The sequence below is a fragment of the Symsagittifera roscoffensis genome, chromosome 6 (assembly GCF_963678635.1).
Source record: "Symsagittifera roscoffensis chromosome 6, txSymRosc1.1, whole genome shotgun sequence".
In the NCBI taxonomy this organism is placed as follows: domain Eukaryota; kingdom Metazoa; phylum Xenacoelomorpha; order Acoela; family Convolutidae; genus Symsagittifera; species Symsagittifera roscoffensis.
This window is the reverse complement of record NC_087067.1, coordinates 664142-690552: the sequence shown is the minus strand read 5'-3', so window position 1 is coordinate 690552 and position 26411 is coordinate 664142. Positions and strand designations below refer to the sequence as shown.

Here is a 26411-nt window from a genome sequence, read left to right as displayed (position 1 = left end):
TCAATTTTGTATCTCAAGTGGTGTGAAAATCAGCTTTGCCTCTGTATATTTTCTTCAACACGTTTCGACTCTGTATTAATAATTGACAAATTTTCAGGCAGTAAATTTTTTGCTAAATAGCTGGTGTGGATAAGCAGATAGAATGGGAAAGACCCTATTATTATAGCCCTGCAAAATATGTGCAATGTCCCTCGCATGACGAAAGTTTTCTGAAGATAATGGCTCGTTGATTGATTTATGTTTTGTATGCTGTCGCATATTGTTACAAAATTTCAGGTTCAAAATGCCCTTGGCTTCTAGCGGGAGCGCGAATCATGTGAATAGCAATACATTTGGATCCTCTGGTAAAGACAATCCTCAATATGAAAGTGTGCAAGTAAGACAACGTGGTGCCTGGGATTTCGCATCTTACTATGAAAGTCTCTGTGTTCTTCAAGATTCATGTCCTCTGCAAGCTGTCAAAGCTAATTTGAATGTTAACACACTAGATATCAATGCTGATCGAGTACGCGAAGAAGATTGGGAACCGATTTTCAATTCAATCAAAATCAATAAAAGCTTGGAATTTATCGCCGTCAGAAGTTATTATGACCCGGAGCCCGAAGACATGCCAACTCCTCGTTATCCCATACTGAAATCGAGTCGTAAAGCGCCTTCAATTAGGAAAAAAGAGCTAATAAGTAAATTGAGCCGTGCTTTGAAGCAGTGCCTTAAAGTCACTGGGAATCTAAAAGTCCTTGAGCTGCAAGGACTTCCTTTGTCATTCAAAGACGTGGAAGAAATTTCTGCTGGACTGCACGAGAATGACACCCTTACAAAATTATCGCTCGAGTTTTGTGATATCGGCAACGATTCTGTGGAAGTTTTGTGCCTGGGGTTGAAGCATGCACTATGCGTATCATTCTTGGATTTAACGTGCTGTAACCTATCTTCTGTTGGTGCGAATGCTCTTGCCAAACTTGTAGTTTATCAGTCATCTCTACGACATGCTGAAGCTTGGCAAGATAGTTTGCGTTATCGAAGACCTAATTTAGACATGCTTTTGGGTCTTCGTAGAATTGTACTTAACGGCAACTCGCTCATTGGCGACGAGGGAGCTGCATGCTTTGCAGATGCACTTAGAGATGATCTTTGGCTGAAGGCACTAGACTTACAGAAATGCGGCCTTACAAATGATGGGGCAAAAGCATTGCTAGAAGTATTGAAGTTTAGTGTTACAATGGTAGTGTGTGACATCAGAAAGAATCCGTTTGTTGACAAAGAGCTAATCAGATCCGTAACTGAGCAGTGTTTAATCAATTGTCAAGGTCGCGATGTCGAATATCCGTGGCTAAAAATGAAGTCTAGTGAAAATCCTGATATATTGAAACTAAAAATGAAAACTTTTAGTTCGGCAACTAATACACCTCGGAGCTCTAGAGGAAGCGGTGCATCATCGCGGAAAGCAAAGAAAGCGAAGTCTGACCTGAAAAGCCAAACAGCTCGCGAAGAATCTCAGAAACGTGCAAAGATACCTGTCAGCTCCGGATACCCATGGCGAACTGCAATGCGTGTCAATCGCCACAAAACTTTGGCTTCTGAGCATGATTTGATGGCATCCGAAAAAAACGCATCAGAGCGAGAGAATCAGCATCAAATACGAAGAGGTCAGAGTTCTAGTCAAGTTGTCTCTCATTATGGTCCTGGCGCAGTTGAACTAAGTTATGACGACGAAGACTTTACGATGACAGGGATTCAACCGAATGGCTATGGAGCTCCGAGAGTCGATCATCACAGCAGATCAAATGACTTGGAAACTAAGAGACCAAGTACTGCACGTCCAAATTTGGGGAGTGAAATGAGTTCAGATATGCGACTGGTTATGGTTGAACTTGAGAAGATGAAAATGAAGCTGGACCGAGAAACAGACGCCAGGAGAAGGTGTGATCAAAGGCTAATTGATCTTGAGATTGAAAACAGCAGACTTCGAAGAGAGGTTCTATCGGCCAAAAGTGGGGGTGCAACGGCAGGCAACTTGAGCGAAGAACAAAGTGTGATTCTCGACTCGGTCGAGGAAACGTTCAAAAAGTTCTCCAAGTTTTTGGACTTGTTGAGGCAAGCTGGTTTCGGAGATCTTGCTGATCTGGCCGGACTGGACACGGAAGACCTGGAGAAAATGTCACAAACCAGACCAGGAAAGAAACCAACTTTACAGAAACTTGATTCAGTGGATTCAGGAACTGCGGATGATTACACGCTCAACAATAGAAATTTCAGTAAAACCAGCCAGTTTGGAGGCCAAGGTGATGCGCAGAGAAACAACTTGATGGAAATGCCAAAATCAGAAGGCAAGAAGACAGCGATTTCTAGCAAAAGTAGAGAGGAGGGCGGATCAAAATATTACGCGAAAACTTCAGAGGAATTGATGCAAGAAATCCGAAGCATGACAAACGAACAGTCCGAAAATGATTTTACTGCAGCCGAAAAGAGCCACAGACAGTCTAAAAGAGAGGATATGAATGTTGAAGACATATTGGATGATGAAGATGAAGACGAGTCACATTTCAGGAATAATTCAGAGATGGATCAAAGAACTCCGTCTCCATTGCCCATTTCAATTGTCACTGACAACGAAGGCTCTAGATATGACTGATAAAGGAATGAACGTAAACTCATCTGCAAGTTGTAAAAAATGCCACAAATTATAATTTCAAATCCGTCTACTTAGCCTCACAAAAATATACTGATATTTTGACTATATTTCCCAGTTTTATTGTAACCATGTTTTGCTTAAAGCAGAAACTAACTCTTAAATACCCCCATTATGTACAGATCTGTATGTACTAAGTTAGTACGAATTGAGTTTTAGAAATGTAAATGTGCTATAGATAACTTAGATATATTAGACATTTTGCAAAGTTTCGAAAGTTGTCATATTTTGTACAGTTCGGTTGAATTTGTTTGCAAAGAGTTTACTAATAAACGTTTGAAATATTTTTTTCATCAAAAATTTTGGAAAACTATTAAAATTGATTGCAAATAATAGGTCGTATTACTTTTCTTGACAAAATTATCGGCATAGGTGTTATTTGTCAATTGATTTATGCAAATAAAACATGCGCAATAGCCGCTGAAGTTGAACATCAAACAATTCAAGGTAATGTCATTCGACATATGTCTTCATATTGTAGCATGCGAAATCTCACCCTTCTGTTAGCTCATGATTGATTCGTTTGTATAATAGTAGTTAGTTCTTAGACTTACAAATCAAACAGCAATATTGGTGCAAAATGACTGAAGAAATTAACGAGCGAAGAGAATCAATTACCCATAGAAGTCGAAGTTTCCCCAGAATATCACCTTCAAGAGTTGTCTACGAAGCACGACGTAATGCCGACGAGTTGGCAGTGTTTGTTTCGGATGCATTAAGAACTCTAGTAGTTCTTTTATTGATTGGATGGATAACATTGTGGATCTCAGCTTTCATTTATGGATCTTTTTATTACAATTTTCTACCCAAAGTCTCTTTCAAAGTGGAAGCGCATTTCAACTATGATAACTGTCAAGGTCAAATAGCGAATTCAGATGGTGATCGATTTTGCAGCTTTCCAACCAGTAATTTTAGGTAGGTCCGAATTACTATACTGTTGATGTATTTTTAGAAGTGACGTGAGTAAGTTATTAGTGGGCTTGGTATTTAAGAGTAATGAACGTAATGAAGACTCTTATATAGGTCTTGGTGATTTTTTTTGTTTTTTTTTTCGGGAAAAGTCTTAAAATGCTCTAATAGCTACAGATGTGCATTCATACTTATTAATGCATTTGTGAATGCTCTTAAGTATAGATGCACTTTTTGAGTTCAATTGAAATTCATCTGCTGAAAGTTAGGTAAATAGCATTCTCCAATTACGAGCGTGGCGGGAAAAAATGTGAACAATTTTTAATTTCGAAAGTGGAATTTAATTTTAAGATTTCCAGTGGAATAAAAACTTTAACCTATTGATCCAGTTTGCTCAATCTGAAAAAAAGCGCCAATCATAAATTGTTCTAGAAATTCAAAGATCTTAAAGGGTATCTAGCTTTTTCTTTGAAATTCGAAAGATTTTTTCAACTAATTCAATGTTTTTTTTTTCTGTTTACTTGCGTTCTTTACTCTTTTCGAACTGTCAACCGGCTATGTTTTAGCAGACCGATTTTCAGTCGGCTCAAAATAATTAGCAAAAATAAACGCTTGCTTCAAATGCGATAGTGACACCAAGAACACTAGGTCCACTGTATTTAATTTAGACCTAAGTTGTATAGTGGGCGTAAATTGTGTTTCTTCACTTTTCGAACGTTAATGCCACGTTTTTGCAATATCCGTGACATTGAGGATCTTATTTGGCCTAAAATAGATTTCTAGTTAAGATAATATGACATGATTCTTAAGCAAAAATTGCTTGAAAAATTGATTCCGGACGTGCGAATCAGCAGTATCCGATTATTTGACTCAGCTCAGATTTGTTGATCAAAAAGATATTGTCTACCATTTAGCATTAAATATAGACTGTTCTTTTTCAGAAAAACTAGAGTTTAAAAATCTTATACAGAGTAAGGTAGTTGGCCTAATTGAAAACCGCAATCCCCACTAAGGCCACTCTGTTTGCGCAACTACGCGTCAGTCATTTTTAGTCCGTTGAATTTCCTTTCTTTCGGCATGCTAAAAGATCGGTCTATCCCATTTCAGCTATTATAGAGGGCGATTTTTCGAAAATCAGTTGGACATGAGCTTGCTTGTCCAATTATCACAGTGGAAGAAAATAGTAGTTGTGTCCGAGCATAGTAAAAGATAACAGTAAAAGATAAATAAAGTAGAACGACACTACTCGCATCAGAGCGAAACCTTTAACGTTTCGGTTGCCGCTTAACATGTCTATAGCAGCGTATGGTAAAAAAGATAGAGTATTTAAAAAAATCAATCAAATAAACAAGTAGCACAGAATGTTCCGTGTTCCGACCATTGTCTTTAAAAGACAACAAAAAGATGTGTTTTAATGTTGTATTTTTTTTCTGGGTGTTGTCATAAAAAGATACACATAAATCTATAATTTAGACATATTCGACAGTCGTAGTAATATAGGCAAATTGGACAAAAGTTTTTGAAGAAAAATGTCTACAAAAAAATTTTAAAAATCATTTTTCAATTTTTCCGAAGGTTTTGCGACGGCACCAAGTTATGTTTTCTGACTCAGCCTAAAGTTTTAACAAAAAGACATGTTTGATGAATTGTTTTCGTTAAAATGCTCTCTTGATTCAAAATTTTTGAAAAGTTTTGTCTGTTGGAAAATTTTAACATTCAACTGTCGCATGTGCTTTGCGCACTAAAGTGAGAAGCCAAACTTTGCCAAACTAGGCTTATTTATTATTTTGCTGATTGTGCTTTTTAGAGCTGTTTATTACGTGTTCTCGGTAGTGCTGTGTTAACTTTGCGTCTATCAACTCATTAGTTTAATCAATTAGCTAGCTGCAACGTATTTTGCAACTATTTCAAAAACGAATTAAATAGCCGCCGTCGCTAATCGAATCAATGTCAACCTTCAAACTATCATATTTTTACGTTAACTAATTGCAGGTAATATCGTTTTCATTGTAAGCTCAGGGCATCAGCTTTTTCTCGATTGTAAAAAAAATTTGCAGAATGTAATAAAAATTCTCGAGAAGGAAAATTGCTCAAGAGCACAAGGCTTTCGTCACTTTAATCGAAAACAGGAACGAAAAATGAAAACCCGAGTTGAGAGTGTCATTCACATCTAGTGTCAAATTAATCTCAATAACAGAATTTTAGACCAAAATTTTCTCAGCACAGAAATTTTCTGAAACACCGAAATTTTCTTCAATGACCTCAGAGAATTACTTGAAGTGAAAGAAAGAGTTTTGGTTGAAGTTAACTTCAATTCATGCTTTTAAACTCTGTTTCGAAATCAATGGTACTCGAAATCACTTGACTCTGTTCAAAAGACAATTCAAGACAAACGTATGAAATTTTGATAGAATTTTTTTTGGACATTCAAATTTCGCTCCACCTTGGCGGCCTTCCTTTTATTCTCTGATTGATGATTTGCCAGGCTGTTTGGTGTAGATAAGTGATGTTCCAAAGCTTCTCTTCGCCTCTGTCCAATTGTTTATGATTTATCCTTTCGATAGTATTTCCTTTAAAACATTTTGTTTCTTCATAATTTTTCCGAAGGTTTTGCGACGGCACCAAGTTATGTTTTTCTGACTCAAAATTTTAACAAAGAGACATGTTTGATGAATTGTTATCGTTAAAATGCTCTCTTGATTCGAAATTTTTGAAAAGTTTTGTCTTTTGGAAAATTTTAACATTCAACTGTCGCATGTGCTTTGCGCACTGAAGTGAGAAGCCAAACTTTGCTTTTTTCGAGGTTATCAGCTAAGCTTTTTTTATTTTATCACCATTTTAACAACAGGTTGTGTTCAATTTCAGGTTGAAGCACCTTGAGGTCGTTTCTTCGAGTTCTCTTTGGTTTCACCAAATAATTATTTTTCTATCGGTGCCGAATAAGCATGGGTTTCAGGAATTAAATTCTGAATACAACATCTCTTTCAATTTGAAATAAAATTAATTTGCAAGTGCCTTCAACTCCCCTCAAGAGTGGCAGCGCGACCGAAAAACCCTTGTTTGTGGTCAGTGGATGTTCAGGAACGGCCTAGACGCCCCTCTTACTACCGTACTGAGTCGAACCAAACCCAGGCCCCAACGGTTACAATAGCTAGCCCTGTAATAATCTTATCTGCCGCTCTCCTTATGGTGTATTGTAGGACTTTGCTTCTCCATTTAAAATTGGCTGCCTTAGCTCAACGTTTCAATATCTCAGACACTTCTACTGTCCAAACTGTTACTACTGTCCAATGACGCGTACGCATATTTCTTTCTGCTTCCAACACCATTCATCGACTCACCACTCAATTAACCACCTGTACCGGACTACTCACATAACACTTATGTGCAGCCAATATTCCTCCCTTCATTCTAAGACACTTCACATCAGCCAAAGTTCCGGCCCAAAGGACAACTGCCCCCAAGAACCTCAATTCCCTGAACTTCTGCACTCAAAACCCAGACAACTAATACTCCCGCTCGAAATAACCCGAGAAACCGCCCATGTTACTCTGTCTTCGTTGATTGCAATTGAATTGCAATGGTATCGGTGATAAGGCACCTGAGCTTGTCCTCAACCGGGAAACAAACAAGATCCACTTTGCTGCTCTGCACGAAACCAAGCTCAATTGCAACAGCAATGCTCCCATTCTTGGTACCTATAATTTTGTCTGCAACGACCGTGAAAAGTAATGTGGGGGACTCCTTGCAATGGTCAGCGATATACCGTACGAACTCGCACTCCCAGCTCTACATACCTCCACGATCCTCATGCCCCCAAGGCTACCAAAAATCTATAAACCACCTACTTCTTAACTCAGAAGGACTAGTACTCGGTAACACTAACGCTCATTCCCCTCTGGAGTTCCAGAAACCCCGAAAACGAAAGAGGACTACTATCGGACGAAATAACGGAATCCAACTATGTTCCTCTCAACTCGGAAGAACGAAGTTGCTCACCTTCTTCACAACAAAGCTCGTCCCCTAGCATCTCCCTCTTATCACAGACTAACGCCCTATCCTGCCATTGAGCTTACAATTTAGTCTTAGCTCACACCACCTACCCATCTTCATCTCAATCGACTCTAACTCTGCCACTCAACTCGCCGCCAAGAAAACCCTCCAACCTCAATAAAGCTGATATTGATGACTTCGCAACTGAAATAGATGAGGTACTCTCTCATAAAGAGGAACCTAGCGATGTTAAAGTCTTCAGAAACGCAACATTTTTTAACTACTATAACCGCGATTCCCCCTCTCCACCCAAAAGTTTGTCCTTTATATCTTACGCGGACGACTTCAATTCTACAGCCACGCCTCTAATATCAAAACTATATCTTCTGTCTCCGCTTACCTAGTCAGTCTTCGACAGTCTCAACTTGGAACTCTCCTCCTCCAATTGCTCATTAAACCTTTTCTCACCTGACTCAAAAGGCTTCAAAACTCACCACCAAATCAAAATCCAGAACACTCTGCTCCCACTGGACCGCAACTACAATTTAGTCTTAGCTCACACCACCTACCCATCTTCATCTTCATCTCAATCGACTCTAACTCTGCCACTCAACTCGCCGCCAAGAAAACCCTCCAACCTCAATAAAGCTGATATTGATGACTTCGCAACTGAAATAGATGAGGTACTCTCTCATAAAGAGGAACCTAGCGATGTTAAAGTCTTCAGAAACGCAACATTTTTTAACTACTATAACCGCGATTCCCCCTCTCCACCCAAAAGTTTGTCCTTTATATCTTACGCGGACGACTTCAATTCTACAGCCACGCCTCTAATATCAAAACTATATCTTCTGTCTCCGCTTACCTAGTCAGTCTTCGACAGTCTCAACTTGGAACTCTCCTCCTCCAATTGCTCATTAAACCTTTTCTCACCTGACTCAAAAGGCTTCAAAACTCACCACCAAATCAAAATCCAGAACACTCTGCTCCCACTGGACCGCAACCTTTAAATCGTAGTAGTCAGAACCTTAGACCCATTCATGAAATACGCACTACGCTGCAAGAGTCAAACTAGCAAACGCAAGAATGTAGCCGACCTAAAAGCGCTAGCCGGTACCAACTGGGACCAAAGTAAGAAAACGCTTCTAATTAGGCACAAAGCTATAATTAGACCAGTCCTAGAATACGCTGCGCCAGCGTGGTCATATACAACAAGCCTTACTTTATCCAAAGTCTATAAATTGTACAAATGGCCGCACTCCGCACTGTAACTGGATGCATTAAAATGACCAAAATCGAACACGTACATTTTGATTGCCTTTTCATAAACCTACTCTTTTCCCAGTATTATGCTAGATGCCATCGGCAAAACCACACCGGAATAGCAATACTCGATCCTACCAACCCCCCAGACAAATGAAAACCTCTTTTAAATGCCTGAATGCAGGTCTTCTGACTAGCCTGAACGATACTTACGAGTACATCAACAAGGGAACCAAACTCAACATACGCAAAGTACTCCACACAAGAGCGGTTTCCAACTACCTTGAAACCGTTCCCATATCTATTATACCGAAAACACTTCACTAATCTCTTCACCTGAACTATCACTGAGTCGGAAGGCCCGATCTAGCCTAGCTCAACTACGCACCGGCTACTCCCCCTAGTTTATTCCTACCTCAAAGACTTGATCAAAGTGTCCCCAACCAAGGTCCAAAGTGCTTCAACACCCAACACGATACCAACCAACACTTCCAATGTCCCCCAAACGCTACTACCTTCGCAATCTGGACCAATCCTGTCGAGGCTTCAGCCCTCTTCAGATTGGATCAGCCATCAAGAACATCAGTCGAGCTCGCTCCTGATGACCAGTGTCGACTCAACACTGGCTCGAAGCTTCGGCTGTGAAACCAAACTGTTCCTCTGCCTGGTTTCCCGCAGATCGATGCATACAAAATAAGACACCACAACCATAGCTTTGCTGTATTTTCCCCGTTTGACTGCTTGGTGACGCCGCAACCAGAATCACTTGACTTCTCAGTTACTGGAATCGAAAGGACCCTTTTCCCAGAGGCAAAGTGCGATTTGGGCGAGACCACGCAATTGAAATTCCGCTGGAAGTACTGAAAACTTAGCCAAACTAAGAAATCGAAGTTGCTCACCCAGTTGCTCACCCACTTCACAATAAACCTCGTCCCCTTGAGCAACGAAGTTGCTCACCCACTTCACAATAAACCTCGTCCCCTACCATCTCCCTCTTATCACAGACTAACGACCTATCCTGCCATTGAGCTTACAATTTAGTCTTAGCTCACACCACCTACCCATCTTCATCTTCATCTCAATTGACTCTAACTCTGCCACTCAACTCGCCGCCAAAAAAACTTTCCAACCTCAATAAAGCTGATATGGATGAATTAGCAACTGAAATAGATGAGGTACTCTCTCATAAAGAGGAACCTAGCGATGTTAAAGTCTTCAGAAACGCAACATTTTTTAACTACTATAACCGCGATTCCCCCTCTCCACCCAAAAGTTTGTCCTTTATATCTTACGCGGACGACTTCAATTCTACAGCCACGCCTTTAATATCAAAACTATATCTTCTGTCTCCGCTTACCTAGTCAGTCTTCGACAGTCTCAACTTGGAACTCTCCTCCTCCAATTGCTCATTAAACCTTTTCTCACCTGACTCAAAAGGCTTCAAAACTCACCACCAAATCAAAATCCAGAACACTCTGCTCCCACTGGACCGCAACTACAATTTAGTCTTAGCTCACACCACCTACCCATCTTCATCTTCATCTCAATCGACTCTAACTCTGCCACTCAACTCGCCGCCAAGAAAACCCTCCAACCTCAATAAAGCTGATATTGATGACTTCGCAACTGAAATAGATGAGGTACTCTCTCATAAAGAGGAACCTAGCGATGTTAAAGTCTTCAGAAACGCAACATTTTTTAACTACTATAACCGCGATTCCCCCTCTCCACCCAAAAGTTTGTCCTTTATATCTTACGCGGACGACTTCAATTCTACAGCCACGCCTCTAATATCAAAACTATATCTTCTGTCTCCGCTTACCTAGTCAGTCTTCGACAGTCTCAACTTGGAACTCTCCTCCTCCAATTGCTCATTAAACCTTTTCTCACCTGACTCAAAAGGCTTCAAAACTCACCACCAAATCAAAATCCAGAACACTCTGCTCCCACTGGACCGCAACTACAATTTAGTCTTAGCTCACACCACCTACCCATCTTCATCTTCATCTCAATCGACTCTAACTCTGCCACTCAACTCGCCGCCAAGAAAACCCTCCAACCTCAATAAAGCTGATATTGATGACTTCGCAACTGAAATAGATGAGGTACTCTCTCATGAAGAGGAACCTAGCGATGTTAAAGTCTTCAGAAACGCAACATTTTTTAACTACTATAACCGCGATTCCCCCTCTCCACCCAAAAGTTTGTCCTTTATATCTTACGCGGACGACTTCAATTCTACAGCCACGCCTCTAATATCAAAACTATATCTTCTGTCTCCGCTTACCTAGTCAGTCTTCGACAGTCTCAACTTGGAACTCTCCTCCTCCAATTGCTCATTAAACCTTTTCTCACCTGACTCAAAAGGCTTCAAAACTCACCACCAAATCAAAATCCAGAACACTCTGCTCCCACTGGACCGCAACCTTTAAATCGTAGTAGTCAGAACCTTAGACCCATTCATGAAATACGCACTACGCTGCAAGAGTCAAACTAGCAAACGCAAGAATGTAGCCGACCTAAAAGCGCTAGCCGGTACCAACTGGGACCAAAGTAAGAAAACGCTTCTAATTAGGCACAAAGCTATAGTTAGACCAGTCCTAGAATACGCTGCGCCAGCGTGGTCATATACAACAAGCCTTACTTTATCCAAAGTCTATAAATTGTACAAATGGCCGCACTCCGCACTGTAACTGGATGCATTAAAATGACCAAAATCGAACACGTACATTTTGATTGCCTTTTCATAAACCTACTCTTTTCCCAGTATTATGCTAGATGCCATCGGCAAAACCACACCGGAATAGCAATACTCGATCCTACCAACCCCCCAGACAAATGAAAACCTCTTTTAAATGCCTGAATGCAGGTCTTCTGACTAGCCTGAACGATACTTACGAGTACATCAACAAGGGAACCAAACTCAACATACGCAAAGTACTCCACACAAGAGCGGTTTCCAACTACCTTGAAACCGTTCCCATATCTATTATACCGAAAACACTTCACTAATCTCTTCACCTGAACTATCACTGAGTCGGAAGGCCCGATCTAGCCTAGCTCAACTACGCACCGGCTACTCCCCCTAGTTTATTCCTACCTCAAAGACTTGATCAAAGTGTCCCCAACCAAGGTCCAAAGTGCTTCAACACCCAACACGATACCAACCAACACTTCCAATGTCCCCCAAACGCTACTACCTTCGCAATCTGGACCAATCCTGTCGAGGCTTCAGCCCTCTTCAGATTGGATCAGCCATCAAGAACATCAGTCGAGCTCGCTCCTGATGACCAGTGTCGACTCAACACTGGCTCGAAGCTTCGGCTGTGAAACCAAACTGTTCCTCTGCCTGGTTTCCCGCAGATCGATGCATACAAAATAAGACACCACAACCATAGCTTTGCTGTATTTTCCCCGTTTGACTGCTTGGTGACGCCGCAACCAGAATCACTTGACTTCTCAGTTACTGGAATCGAAAGGACCCTTTTCCCAGAGGCAAAGTGCGATTTGGGCGAGACCACGCAATTGAAATTCCGCTGGAAGTACTGAAAACTTAGCCAAACTAAGAAATCGAAGTTGCTCACCCAGTTGCTCACCCACTTCACAATAAACCTCGTCCCCTTGAGCAACGAAGTTGCTCACCCACTTCACAATAAACCTCGTCCCCTACCATCTCCCTCTTATCACAGACTAACGACCTATCCTGCCATTGAGCTTACAATTTAGTCTTAGCTCACACCACCTACCCATCTTCATCTTCATCTCAATTGACTCTAACTCTGCCACTCAACTCGCCGCCAAAAAAACTTTCCAACCTCAATAAAGCTGATATGGATGAATTCGCAACTGAAATAGATGAGGTACTCTCTCATAAAGAGGAACCTAGCGATGTTAAAGTCTTCAGAAACGCAACATTTTTTAACTACTATAACCGCGATTCCCCCTCTCCACCCAAAAGTTTGTCCTTTATATCTTACGCGGACGACTTCAATTCTACAGCCACGCCTTTAATATCAAAACTATATCTTCTGTCTCCGCTTACCTAGTCAGTCTTCGACAGTCTCAACTTGGAACTCTCCTCCTCCAATTGCTCATTAAACCTTTTCTCACCTGACTCAAAAGGCTTCAAAACTCACCACCAAATCAAAATCCAGAACACTCTGCTCCCACTGGACCGCATCCTTTAAATCGTAGTAGTCAGAACCTTAGACCCATTCATGAAATACGCACTACGCTGCAAGAGTCAAACTAGCAAACGCAAGAATGTAGCCGACCTAAAAGCGCTAGCCGGTACCAACTGGGACCAAAGTAAGAAAACGCTTCTAGTTAGGCACAAAGCTATAGTTAGACCAGTCCTAGAATACGCTGCGCCAGCGTGGTCATATACAACAAGCCTTACTTTATCCAAAGTCTATAAATTGTACAAATGGCCGCACTCCGCACTGTAACTGGATGCATTAAAATGACCAAAATCGAACACGTACATTTTGATTGCCTTTTCATAAACCTACTCTTTTCCCAATATTATGCTAGATGCCATCGGCACAACCACACCGGAATAGCAATACTCGATCCTACCAACCCCCCAGACAAATGAAAACCTCTTTTAAATGCCTGAATGCAGGTCTTCTGACTAGCCTGAACGATACTTACGAGTACATCAACAAGGGAACCAAACTCAACATACGCAAAGTACTCCACACAAGAGCGGTTTCCAACTACCTTGAAACCGTTCCCATATCTATTATACCGAAAACACTTCACTAATCTCTTCACCTGAACTATCACTGAGTCGGAAGGCCCGATCTAGCCTAGCTCAACTACGCACCGGCTACTCCCCCTAGTTTATTCCTACCTCAAAGACTTGATCAAAGTGTCCCCAACCAAGGTCCAAAGTGCTTCAACACCCAACACGATACCAACCAACACTTCCAATGTCCCCCAAACGCTACTACCTTCGCAATCTGGACCAATCCTGTCGAGGCTTCAGCCCTCTTCAGATTGGATCAGCCATCAAGAACATCAGTCGAGCTCGCTCCTGATGACCAGTGTCGACTCAACACTGGCTCGAAGCTTCGGCTGTGAAACCAAACTGTTCCTCTGCCTGGTTTCCCGCAGATCGATGCATACAAAATAAGACACCACAACCATAGCTTTGCTGTATTTTCCCCGTTTGACTGCTTGGTGACGCCGCAACCAGAATCACTTGACTTCTCAGTTACTGGAATCGAAAGGACCCTTTTCCCAGAGGCAAAGTGCGATTTGGGCGAGACCACGCAATTGAAATTCCGCTGGAAGTACTGAAAACTTAGCCAAACTAAGAAATCGAAGTTGCTCACCCAGTTGCTCACCCACTTCACAATAAACCTCGTCCCCTTGAGCAACGAAGTTGCTCACCCACTTCACAATAAACCTCGTCCCCTACCATCTCCCTCTTATCACAGACTAACGACCTATCCTGCCATTGAGCTTACAATTTAGTCTTAGCTCACACCACCTACCCATCTTCATCTCAATCGACTCTAACTCTGCCACTCAACTCGCCGCCAAGAAAACCCTCCAACCTCAATAAAGCTGATATTGATGACTTCGCAACTGAAATAGATGAGGTACTCTCTCATAAAGAGGAACCTAGCGATGTTAAAGTATTCAGAAACGCAACATTTTTTAACTACTATAACCGCGATTCCCCCTCTCCACCCAAAAGTTTGTCCTTTATATCTTACGCGGACGACTTCAATTCTACAGCCACGCCTCTAATATCAAAACTATATCTTCTGTCTCCGCTTACCTAGTCAGTCTTCGACAGTCTCAACTTGGAACTCTCCTCCTCCAATTGCTCATTAAACCTTTTCTCACCTGACTCAAAAGGCTTCAAAACTCACCACCAAATCAAAATCCAGAACACTCTGCTCCCACTGGACCGCAACCTTTAAATCGTAGTAGTCAGAACCTTAGACCCATTCATGAAATACGCACTACGCTGCAAGAGTCAAACTAGCAAACGCAAGAATGTAGCCGACCTAAAAGCGCTAGCCGGTACCAACTGGGACCAAAGTAAGAAAACGCTTCTAATTAGGCACAAAGCTATAGTTAGACCAGTCCTAGAATACGCTGCGCCAGCGTGGTCACATACAACAAGCCTTACTTTATCCAAAGTCTATAAATTGTACAAATGGCCGCACTCCGCACTGTAACTGGATGCATTAAAATGACCAAAATCGAACACGTACATTTTGATTGCCTTTTCATAAACCTACTCTTTTCCCAATATTATGCTAGATGCCATCGGCACAACCACACCGGAATAGCAATACTCGATCCTACCAACCACCTAGACAAATGAAAACCTCTTTTAAATGCCTGAATGCAGGTCTTCTGACTAGCCTGAACGATACTTACGAGTACATCAACAAGGGAACCAAACTCAACATACGCAAAGTACTCCACACAAGAGCGGTTTCCAACTACCTTGAAACCGTTCCCATATCTATTATACCGAAAACACTTCACTAATCTCTTCACCTGAACTATCACTGAGTCGGAAGGCCCGATCTAGCCTAGCTCAACTACGCACCGGCTACTCCCCCTAGTTTATTCCTACCTCAAAGACTTGATCAAAGTGTCCCCAACCAAGGTCCAAAGTGCTTCAACACCCAACACGATACCAACCAACACTTCCAATGTCCCCCAAACGCTACTACCTTCGCAATCTGGACCAATCCTGTCGAGGCTTCAGCCCTCTTCAGATTGGATCAGCCATCAAGAACATCAGTCGAGCTCGCTCCTGATGACCAGTGTCGACTCAACACTGGCTCGAAGCTTCGGCTGTGAAACCAAACTGTTCCTCTGCCTGGTTTCCCGCAGATCGATGCATACAAAATAAGACACCACAACCATAGCTTTGCTGTATTTTCCCCGTTTGACTGCTTGGTGACGCCGCAACCAGAATCACTTGACTTCTCAGTTACTGGAATCGAAAGGACCCTTTTCCCAGAGGCAAAGTGCGATTTGGGCGAGACCACGCAATTGAAATTCCGCTGGAAGTACTGAAAACTTAGCCAAACTAAGAAATCAAGCTTCTCTGAAAAAGTACTGAAATAACGCGCTAATAATTCCATGCGAAAACGAAGACCTTATATAACGAAATTCGACCAAAACGACGAAACTTTACGCGTTGCACCTCGACCAGGCAACTGCAACAAAAAGGATATGCAACTTTTTATTAGTTATGTAAATCAACAGCAAACATTCCATCCACTAAGTACTACAAAAAATCATGGGGCTGTTTTGAAAGGTATATCATATTAAAGCCCTCTTAGTCATGATTGGAACGACTTTTAAATATTTACTAAATTTTTCCGTGTTGAGAAAAACCGGTTTTAATTATTCTATTTTTGGTCTATTTTCGAGCGAGTGAGCAGGTTTTTCTTGTTTTTCAACCAAAAGCATTTAATGGGTGGAATAATATATCATTATGAAGCCCTTTAAGCCATGATTCATGCGACATTAAAAAATTTCCAAAAAGTTGACCCAGTGTCGAGGAAAACCGGCTCGAGTTTTAGGTCAATTTCGTACAAAAAAAAGCGAGCGAGCAGGCCTATTTAAGAAACTTTATCTCGCGAAATTTTATCTCAACTAGCAGAAAAAACGACTCTAATTTGAAATTTTTTTTTTCATTTGACTATGGTCGGAACATTCTGTGCTACTTGCACAGAAACCGGCTATCCCTGTTTGGTTCTAGATTTACCATTTACAGTTAATATGTGGTTGTTACATTGATTGTTACTGGCTGAGTGTGTCTGAAATGACCCTTTTCTAGCTTGTTGCACAATGAGAGTCTGGAGGAGTATCTGGTACAGGGACAGCAGTACCATCTCATGTTGCAGCTGGAAATGCCAGAGAGTGAAGTGAACAGACGAGTGGGAGTGTTCATGGCAGTCGCTTCCATCAGGGTAGAAAACAGATTCAACTATATTCAAGCATACATTTTGGTTTATTTCAGTTTTTTTCGAGCGTTTTTCTTTTCTGTATTTTTTCAGCGAATGGATTTGACTTCCCAAGTTTCGCCCATGTGTTTTTGAAGTCAACTGCATCGTCAATTTCTGTCGCCAATTTTTGATTTTCATTTCAGATGAGAAAAAAGCTCATTATAGTTTGTAAGTTATCTAATAATAGCTTGTTCCGACCATGCTCCGACAAAGATGTAGCTGAGTCGCAGGTTTTTTTTTTCACTTGCAATTTCTGGTACCATAAAATGGCTTCACTTAGCCAGGAAGCGTATTCTGGTTTTGTTCTTTTCAATAGCCCGTAGTTTTGAATGCGTCCAGTATGCTCTCGACCTGTTTTAGGAATGTTGCGACCTCCGTCAGTTAAAGCCACTTGGGGTCTATTGGGGTCCATGTGTGTTCTATTTTGTGGACAGTTAAATAGATGTAACGCAGTGTGTGGAGTAGGAAAAAATGATTAGTTTGGTGGGACATTTGGTTCTATCCTATTCATAAATTTTTAGGCAAGGGCTGTATCTTGATCTTATTTGGGCGAGGGTGCGACAAGTCGAGGGTGGGATGGTCTGTTCACTTTTTGAAATTTTTCGGGCCTTAAGGGGAGAAGGAGAACTATGGGCGGGGGGGGGGGGCTTCGTCTACGGCTTTGCCATTTTCGGTTGCTGTGAAAATATTTTTCAAAGAATTTACACTTGTGATCAGCTTTGTGTGTTATTACGAACCTTCTTTTTTTTCTAGCCTTACTCGCAAATAAAAATGTTCAATTATTCGGAAATTTTAATGTAGCATTGGAAATTGCATAGCATTTGTTCTCTGTTTATTTGTAGCTAGTGTTAATTGTCTATTAAGCTCCCGAGGCTGAGTGGTTGGTGTGTGAGACTCTTAATCTCTAAGTTGCAGGTTCGAATCTCAAAGGTTGCCGAATTTTTACCAATTCGAGGCTTATTTCTAATTTTTCTTATTGCACTTCATAGAGCTGCCTTTTCTGCAAACACTTGCGAGTGTTCTTGCATGTGTTTGCGAAGCGAAGCTTTGCCTCTGTGTTTAAAGTTGCTGTTGGGTCTTAGGTGGTTAAAATCGTTCAAAGAGTTGCTTCTAATTAAATTTTCTGAAGCTCCTCTTTATAAGTGTATAAAATGTTCATGCGTTGCTGCTGGGGCGGCCGAGGGTGAGTTAAGTTAAAAGGGAGGGGGCTTAATAGCAAGTATGTTCTGAGAAGGAATAGGGAGGCAAGAAGTTCGTGTTGATTTTTGATATTAAGTAGTTTGCACTCTGAATGTAGGTGGTCAATAGAGCTCATTTTAGTACACTCAGTCACTGTCTGTGGAGCTGCATTTTGCACTATTGTCATTTTTACTAATGGATTTATCACTCGCATGGTGAGACCAAGCTATACAGGCATAGTCGAGGGTTGATTTTATTTAGGTTTTTTGTATGTAATAGTTAAATCATTTTCCGACGGACCCCAGTTTGAAGCAGACTGCTCCTTCAGGACAGATATCCTGCGCATAGCTTGACTTGCTGTGCGTTTGCAGTGTTCGGCAAATTTGAGGCAAGGGTCGATAAAAGTACCAAGTATTTTGGATTGCGTTACGACCAGCAATAGTGTTTCACACCTTTTACCCGTGGGATCAGAGTTAAAAAAAAGTCGTGCTATTTGTTTACATGGTTACTTTAAGTAACAGAGGCATATTTTACATCGCGTGATTGGACGAAGTGGTGAAAACGAACGGAATAAGAATGGAGTTTGACCTCTGGGGAGAGTGTTGGGTGCATCATGCACATAAAAATCAAAAAGTGGACAAGGGGCAGAGTTTTGCGGACATGTCTTGCTGGAATATGGCGCCGGCAGTCTTTAGAAATGTGTTTTCTAAACGTTTTTGACGACCCTGACGTCTTTCATCGAAACAATTCTAGAGAGTTACTTATTTTTTTTTCAGTGAGCTCGTCCCAGTTTGCCTTGTTAAAATTGAATATATATTTTTGACAGTTAATGGAATATCCTCCGTCAGAGCGAGACTTATTAAAATGAACGGTTTACTTACTTGAAATGAACTTACTTACTTTGAACGGTAAACGAGTTTGAGTTTGGTTGTTCAAAGTGGTAAATCAGAGTTTGCAGTTTCTGCAGCTGATGAGGCGCCTCTGTTTTCTGCACCTAAAGAGGTGCCTCTGTTTTCTGCACATAAAGAGGCACCTATAGAGGTGACTTTTGCATATAAAGAGGCGCTTCTGCTATCCTCCTGAATATTTGAATACCAGAGGTGAGTGGGCTTTTGCGTCTCAAACAATTGCATCGTCTTCCGCGAGCAGCTGAGTTTCGCAAGCCTAATAGTCTTGGACAGCTACTACGCGGCGAATTAAAAATTATAACAATTCCACTGCTTGCAGCTCTTCGTAGACAAGTGACTTGTGTACGGTCGTAAATAGTCGACCTCCCTCTCGAAGGCATTCATGTCCTATAGTGGTATTTTTTGGGCCTAGGGAGTGATTGCGGTTTTATTGGTGAGGTTTTTTTGTCTTATGAAAAAACCGCGCTGTGCCAACATACACTTTGTTGAGTGGGAAAGATTTTTGTGATACTAGAACGGTAGATACAGGGGCCAAGATTTGGAATGATACTTTCACCTAAAATGTGGATGAGGATATATAGATCAAGCAGGCTTGCCGACTTTGGATGCTCCGTCACCGAAAAGGCGGTTTTAGCATGCTTTCTGTGTTCACAATCACGGGAGGAAGTTTTGGTGCCATTTGCCGCGGCATTTATCGCGCGTAGGGTCCACCCCCTGGAAAGCGACACCATTGGACCCGTAACTTCGCCACCAAAAAAGAATCAGATTTATGATTATTATTTCAAAGGCAGACGCAACCAAGTTAAATAAACGCGCTCTACTGAAGAAATGCTTATTGCCGAGTGAAGTGTTGCTGAGAAACTTTCGCAGCATGAGTTCCTCTGCTTCACCCGAAGAATTTATCTACAAAAATACGTTTTTTTTGCTATAAATGTGGTTGGAGGTTTCTGACATCGTATTGCTGGACATGTTTTCCTCAAAATGAGCATCATTCAAACAACAGGAAGTTTTTTTGGTGATTGAGGTTTTTAGGACATTGTTTTTCTCGTTTTTTTTGTTAACTGGTTCTATAGTTGTTTTTCGCTAATTTCATGTGCTGCTTGCACAGTACCCACGTTGGCAGCGGACGAATTTATTTTCAATATTTCTATGCATTTTAGAAAGTTTTTGTTCAATGAAGATTTTTTTTGTTTTTTATTTTTGGTTTATTAACTTGTTTGAAAGAAACACTTGTATCTTGTTTCATATGGAATTCAGACCTCTATCCATGTCTGGCTCTTAGGCTGGAGGTGAAGGTTACACCTGGGACGGCAAAGGTCGTGGGATAGAATCTGACCAGAAACTGTTTTTTTTATCTGGAAATATTCCTTTCTAAAAAATTGTCGGCCTATAGTTTATCAGCTTACGTTTTGTCGGCTTAGTTGCCACATCCTAGAGTCGATTTTTTTGTACGCAACTTTCGTTGTAGTTGATTTTAGCGTTATGTTTTACCCCTGCTATTTACTAGCCTTGCCTTCGTATCTTATGCTGTTTTTGTCCTTTTTTCCTTAAAAACTTTATTCGGATTAAAAGATTTCGGCTTATAGTTTATTGACTTAATGACCTAGTTTTGGGTCATTTAAAAGGAAGAATAAGTTAGTTAAAGTTGTTAAAATGCTAATTTCTGAGAGTTGAAAATATAGTTCAAAGTTTTTCATGACAACCATTATATTTTCGGTTCTACGGGAAATTAATTATGTTACGTCGGCTCAGTTACCGCTTGTCTAATGATTTTTTGAGAAGTCGAGGGATGTATTATTTTTTTGAATTTTCTTTAATTGACGTGTTTGTGTTTTTGGACGCGTTTTCCGCAAAGAGAACATGATTTCAGACAACGTTTTGAATTATTTCTTTTCCTGTCTGCTAGCTTGCACTGATATTTTTATGTTTTATCGCAAATGGTGCGATGCCCCGCTTCGCCTCTGTGTAATGATTGATTTTCAATGATATTTTCTTTAGTGATTCTCAAATGATTTCAGGAGAAGTCGAGGGAGGTTTTCAACATCAGAAGAGCAGCAGCCATGCAGTACAAGTCAGACCTGTTCTACACGATGGAGACTGTCGTCTTATTTCCACTCTACCTCCTAGGCAGTGATGTACATTTTGAAGCCGCCAATATGAAATAAATGTTTTTTTTTAAATAAAAAACCTTCAGCTGGAGTTTTTTAACTATTTCAATTTTTTTCGGTAAATAATGCTGTTTTTTCTAGAAAACATTGCCTAACTTTTCGAAAAATTTTAGCAAGAAATTTCATCTATAAAGCCAGTGTCTTTAGCTGAAACATAAAATGCTAGTTGACCAGTAACTGATTATTTTCGCTTGTCGTTTTTTTGAGAAAGCTCAAATCTAATAAACTTAAATGGTTTATTCGAAAATGATAAGATTGGACATCACTATTGATAGGTTACAGAAAGCAATCTCAGACAGTGTTTGTGGATTTGGGTCTCATAACTTCCCCGAGTAATGACCTCAACTCAGCCTCAATCACTCTAGAGTCACGTGACGTAATTGTGACGTCAGCCAGCTTCATGGGAATGGCAAAATTCAGAGGTAGTGCATATCTTTTTGAAAAGCTCAAAACTAGCCTCTTGTTTGAATCGCATGTGCGCAACCTTGACAGAAAAGATAGTTAAATAGAACTGCGAAACGAAGTTTGCGAGACTTATCGGCGCAATTTTTTTATAAAATCAAATAAATTTGCTATTTTAGTCTGATGTATCAAAACGCAAAATATTACGATGAACAGAAATACGAAAACGTTTCATCTGAACTATTACGGCTTTTAGTTTTTCCTTCAAGGCAAGTAATTGGAATTAAGTGTTATTTTTTTGGATACATTTGTAAATAAATAGGAAGACACTGGAAAATGGTTCTGATGGTCTTAATGGTGCTATCTCCGGCTGTCAGAGCTTAGTATTGAAAAGTTTGATAAAAATAAGCTATGAATTCGTGAGGCGACAATTCGTAACAGGCGACAATTGCTAACAAGCAACAGTGCGTAGCAGTAGATTCAAAGTGGAACACTGATTCACGCGCAAAATGCCTCTCGTGCCGGATGTAAGCGCAGAGGAGCAAGCGTATTCTACTTGCAATGGATTTTTGCGAATTGTCACTTGTTACGAATTGTCGACCTAACTTATAAATTCAGTCAGTTTTGGACATTTTAAAGGGCGCTCATTGGTTCAGTGTTTTTGTGCATGCGTTCCTTCGCGCATGAGAATAGGCCCTAACTTGGCGTTTGCATGTTGCAGGTGTGCGCTTCTGGCTCTACTTCTACCCCGTGTCAGTGTGTGTGGCCTCAATTTCCCTCCTCTTCTCCCTGTTGTTCCCTCTCCTCACAATCTCCTTCTTCAGATTCAGACACTCCACCATCATGCCATCATATCTCGACTTCCAAGCATATGACAGTTAGTTTACGTTTTAAAGCTTAACCTAATAACAAGTGAAATACGTCTGAAAAAATTTCAACAACTCCAGACTTCGAAATTTCCTCGATAATGAAGCATTTTAATTTTTCGAAATTAAGACTAGTTGAACTTTAATATGATAACATACTGGCCCTCCTGCAAGCTTTTTATAAGGCACCTGAAATTGGATGTAAAAACTCTCAACCTCGATGATGAATTTAAGTTCGATCTACAGGTTAAGCCTGATGATTGACAGAGAGCGCCTATGCTTCGAGAAAGCTCCGGTTAATTAACCTGACCAGGGCTTGTAATATCTGCTAACTAAAAATTTGCCAGGAGTAACTTAATTTTGCTCATTATCTGTCAACTATAATTTATATATACTAAAGTAGTTTTATTACGCTTGCGACAATAACGCGTTATCAAATTGGAATTTATTCTTTTTTTTCAGGTTAACAACTTGTTTTACCAAACCATTCGAAGCATTTGTGCATGCTCAAATTATTGAATGCTGTCATACTCATATTCTTTTCTGGCTAATAGTGTTAGTTTCTATATCTACAATTCTAGCCATATTATTTAGAATTGTAGAATTTTGGTTTCAGTTTTTCTTGCTGATGGTTTTTCGACTTCATGGTTGTCTGTCGAAGTAAGTTCTGTCTGTTTAGTTTTGTAACTGTTTATTCCACCTTGCATAAAGTACCAATTTAGCACTCGTGGATCCTTTATTGACAGTGGTAGCAACCTTGCTTCATACGACAAAGGCCGGGAGTTCCCTTCCCGTCGGGACTTGTTTTTTTAAGCAAACTGAAAGTTTTCTTTTTCAGGCAAGCGTCTGTCTGCTTATTTTTTTGCCTTAGTTCTCTTAGAACGGACGGAATTTTGAAGAAATTCGTTTTTTTCCGTTTGCGATTAGCAAGCGTTATTGAACTGGAATGTAGGCTTTTTTCTAGTTAAAAGCTAGTTGAACATAATTAGTTGAATCACTTGACATGCTCTTGATCTGACATGCTGTTTCATGAAAATTCAAATTTAACTACTGGCAGTGTGCTAGTTACTACAGGGTGGTTTCAGGGGGAACTTGAAACTTTTAAAAAGTTTTTAACATAGTAAGTTTTTTTTTCGGTTCAGCTGCTGTCTGCTCAAAGATTGTCCGCCTTGTTTTGTCCAGTTGCTAATTTGAATTTCAATTGTCTTGCTTGGCATGTTTTCCTTGGTTTCTTGTTTGATAAAAACAGGTATTAAGAAAGTTGAATGGTTTTTTAGTGACGCTTTTTTTGAGACGCTTTGGAAAATTTTAATACTTCTTGCAAAAATATATTTTTTCCCCAAAAACTCTATCGAATTTCAAAAAAGGGGGATATATTGAAAGACCGTCTATGTTCTTGTGTGCCTGCATACTCCCCTGATCTCTTTTTTGCTTTCCCTTTTGTCTACAGCCTTCGAAAACGTCTGTGGGGGAATATTTGACCGATATATATTTTTTTCGTTTTCTCAAAAGCTAACCTACCAAAACTGATACTTAGGTTTCAATGAACAGACGGAATTGAGAACCTCCTCCGAATAAGTTGTTATGCCCAAGTGTTTTTTGCACATAAAATTATGGCCCTCGGAATTATTCAAATTTTTGATTTTTTTTTACCGTTTTCTAAAAATTTTTTTTCTTATTTTTCTCAAAAACTAACCTTCGAAATTTGACGTTGTTGGTTCAATGGATATAACGGGTAGTGTGAAGCTCCCTGCAGTAAAAGTGCCACTCACAATTTTTACACAAAAAAGTTATCGTTCTCGGAAAATTCGATTTTTTGAGCGTTTTTTTTTTCAAAATGTTTACGCTTGCGAGTAGCAAGCGTTATCAACTGGAATGTAGACTTTTTTCTCAAGAATAATACGGCTTTGAAAAGCTCCCTGCTTTAACGGCTACGCTCAAAATTTTTTAACGCATAAATTTATGGCCCTCGGAATAGTCAAATGTTTGATTTTTTTTACCGCTTCTCAAACTTATTGAATATTCTCGAAAACTACCCTGCCATATATGAGATTTTGGGTTCAAGTCGAATAATGTGTTGCGGGAAGCTAAATTGTTTATGCGACTGCGCCCAAATTTTTCTGACATCGAAACTCATGCCATTCGGAAAGTTCAAAGTTTTGCTTTTTCATCGTTTTCTAAAAGTTGTTGACTTCTCTCGAGAACTACCATTCCAAATCTGACATTTTGGGTTCAATCGAAATTTAATGTTGCGTGAATCGCTTCTGCATAAGCGGCTACTCTCTTTTTTTCACACAGAACGCTATGATTCTCTGAAATGTCAAATGATTCTTGGAAATGTCAAATTTGCGACTCCTAATTTTGTTGTAAGAGAAATGTTATCTCCTTGGGAAAATCGATATTATCAATTTTTATACTCTTCTCACTTATTAAGAATAAGGAACGTAGTGAAGACTTATGTAGGTATTCTTGATTTTTTTTGTTTTTTTTTTGCAGGAAAAAGTCTTAAAATGCCCTAATAAATACAGATGTGCATTCATATATGTGTATGCATTTATGAATGCACTCAGGTATATATGCTTTTTTTGAGTTTAATCGAAATTCATCTGCTGAAAGTTACGTAAATAGCACTCTCCAATTATGAACGTGGAAATGGCGCGAAAAAATGTGAACAATTTTTAGTTTCGTAAGTGGAATTTAATTTTTAGATTTCCAATGGAATAAAAACTTATATACCAATGGAATAAAAAATATTGTTCTGGAAAAATATTGTTCTAGATTTCCAATGGAATAAAAAATATTGTTCTGGAAATTCAAATAGCTTGAAGGGAATCTATTTTTTCTTTGATATCCGAAAGTTTAGATTTTTTCAACGTAGTCAGTATTTTTTTTCTGTTTACTTGCGTTCATTTTTTTCCAACTGTCAATTGGCTATGTTTTTAGTAGAGAAACATCTAAGGTTTTGGACAAATTTTTTGTAATCATATTTTTCGTGCTGCATCAGTATACAAATTCATTCAGTTCCAAACACGCACATCCAGCTTTAACTGGGGTCCCTAGTTGTTTTTTATCGAGACATACGAACGTTTTGGTTCTCCTAATTTTTTAAATTATTTTTTTTTCCAATCTTTTATATTTGAGTTGTATCGAAAGTAGTGCTTCGTCTCTGTGTAATTTTTTTTGTCCTTTTTTGGATTAATATGCTTCGGCTTAGTGCCCTAATTTTTAGTAGTTCCAAGGAAAACCTAATTTTTATGCTTACCTCTGGATCGCACAAAATGCTTAAAATCTTAATAGAAAATAAAGTTGAAGTTTGTCTTTTGTTTTCGGCTTTTTTCGGCCTATATTACATCGGTTGAATGGCTGCATATTGCGCCTTTAGATGGGCGAAAGAATTTGTGCTTTTGAATTTTCTTTTTTAGGATTGTTAGGTCGGCCTATATTACATCGGCTTAGTCGCCTCATATTGCGTCGTTTCACGAGCTGTGTATGTTTCTTGAGTTAACGTTTTATTAGTCTTTAAATTTTTTTCGCTTTGTTTTTTTTTATTTTTTCTTTTATTGTCGGCTTAATAGGTTTCGGCCAATGTTATATCGACATTTTGGCCGCATATTGTTTCCTTTGACGCGTGAATGAATTTGGTGTCTGTCTTGGTTTGTTTGTTTGTTTGTTTGAGGGTGTTGGGACTTGATAGTTTAAATTTTTTTTCGGCCAGCTGGGTATCTGCTAAGGGTTTTCCGGTTTTGTTACGGCTTGGTAACTTTTCTTTTTATGCTAGTTTTACTATCTTTTGACTTGGCTCGTTTTTGTTTCAAAACTAGCCTTATCGATAGATCAGGTTTTTTCGAAATTTTCGAATTTTTTTTCGAGTTAGCGGCTTTCTTATTTTGTATCGCAAGTGGTGCTAAGCTTAGCTTCGCCTCTGTGTGAGTTTAACCAAAAATACCCGTCTATGTGGGAAATGTTGGGTTCAATCCGAAGAACGATATAAAATAAAATTATGGCCCTCGGGAAAGTCAAAATTTTGATTTTTTTGACTGTTT

General features: G+C 39.9%; 2 protein-coding genes across 4 annotated transcripts in view; both read left to right on the top strand.

Annotated features, from left to right (window-relative positions):
• Window positions 1-278: 278 nt before the first annotated feature.
• Window positions 279-2973, top strand: LOC134847672 (centrosomal protein of 78 kDa-like). Its single transcript, XM_063864836.1, has one exon. The coding sequence runs from the start codon at window positions 284-286 to the stop codon at window positions 2630-2632; it is 2349 nt and encodes a 782-aa protein (XP_063720906.1). The 5' UTR covers window positions 279-283; the 3' UTR covers window positions 2633-2973.
• Window positions 2974-3038: 65 nt separating this feature from the next.
• LOC134847673 (seipin-like) overlaps window positions 3039-26411 on the top strand; it is a 31917-nt gene continuing 8544 nt past the window's right edge. For 2 of the 3 annotated variants that reach the window (XM_063864838.1, XM_063864837.1), the window contains exons 1-5: window positions 3039-3604; window positions 16677-16809; window positions 20951-21062; window positions 21376-21522; window positions 22224-22379. In XM_063864838.1, coding sequence (XP_063720908.1) covers window positions 3270-3604; window positions 16677-16809; window positions 20951-21062; window positions 21376-21522; window positions 22224-22379 — 883 coding nt within the window. In that variant the 5' untranslated portion in view covers window positions 3039-3269. The remainder of the gene's footprint in view (window positions 3605-16676; window positions 16810-20950; window positions 21063-21375; window positions 21523-22223; window positions 22380-26411) is intronic. The other variant, XM_063864839.1, reaches the window with a different exon arrangement.

Excerpts from the sequence above, each read along its gene's own strand:
- LOC134847672 (XM_063864836.1), top strand. The coding sequence starts at position 284 with ATGCCCTTGGCTTCTAGCGGGAGCGCGAATCATGTGAATAGCAATACA.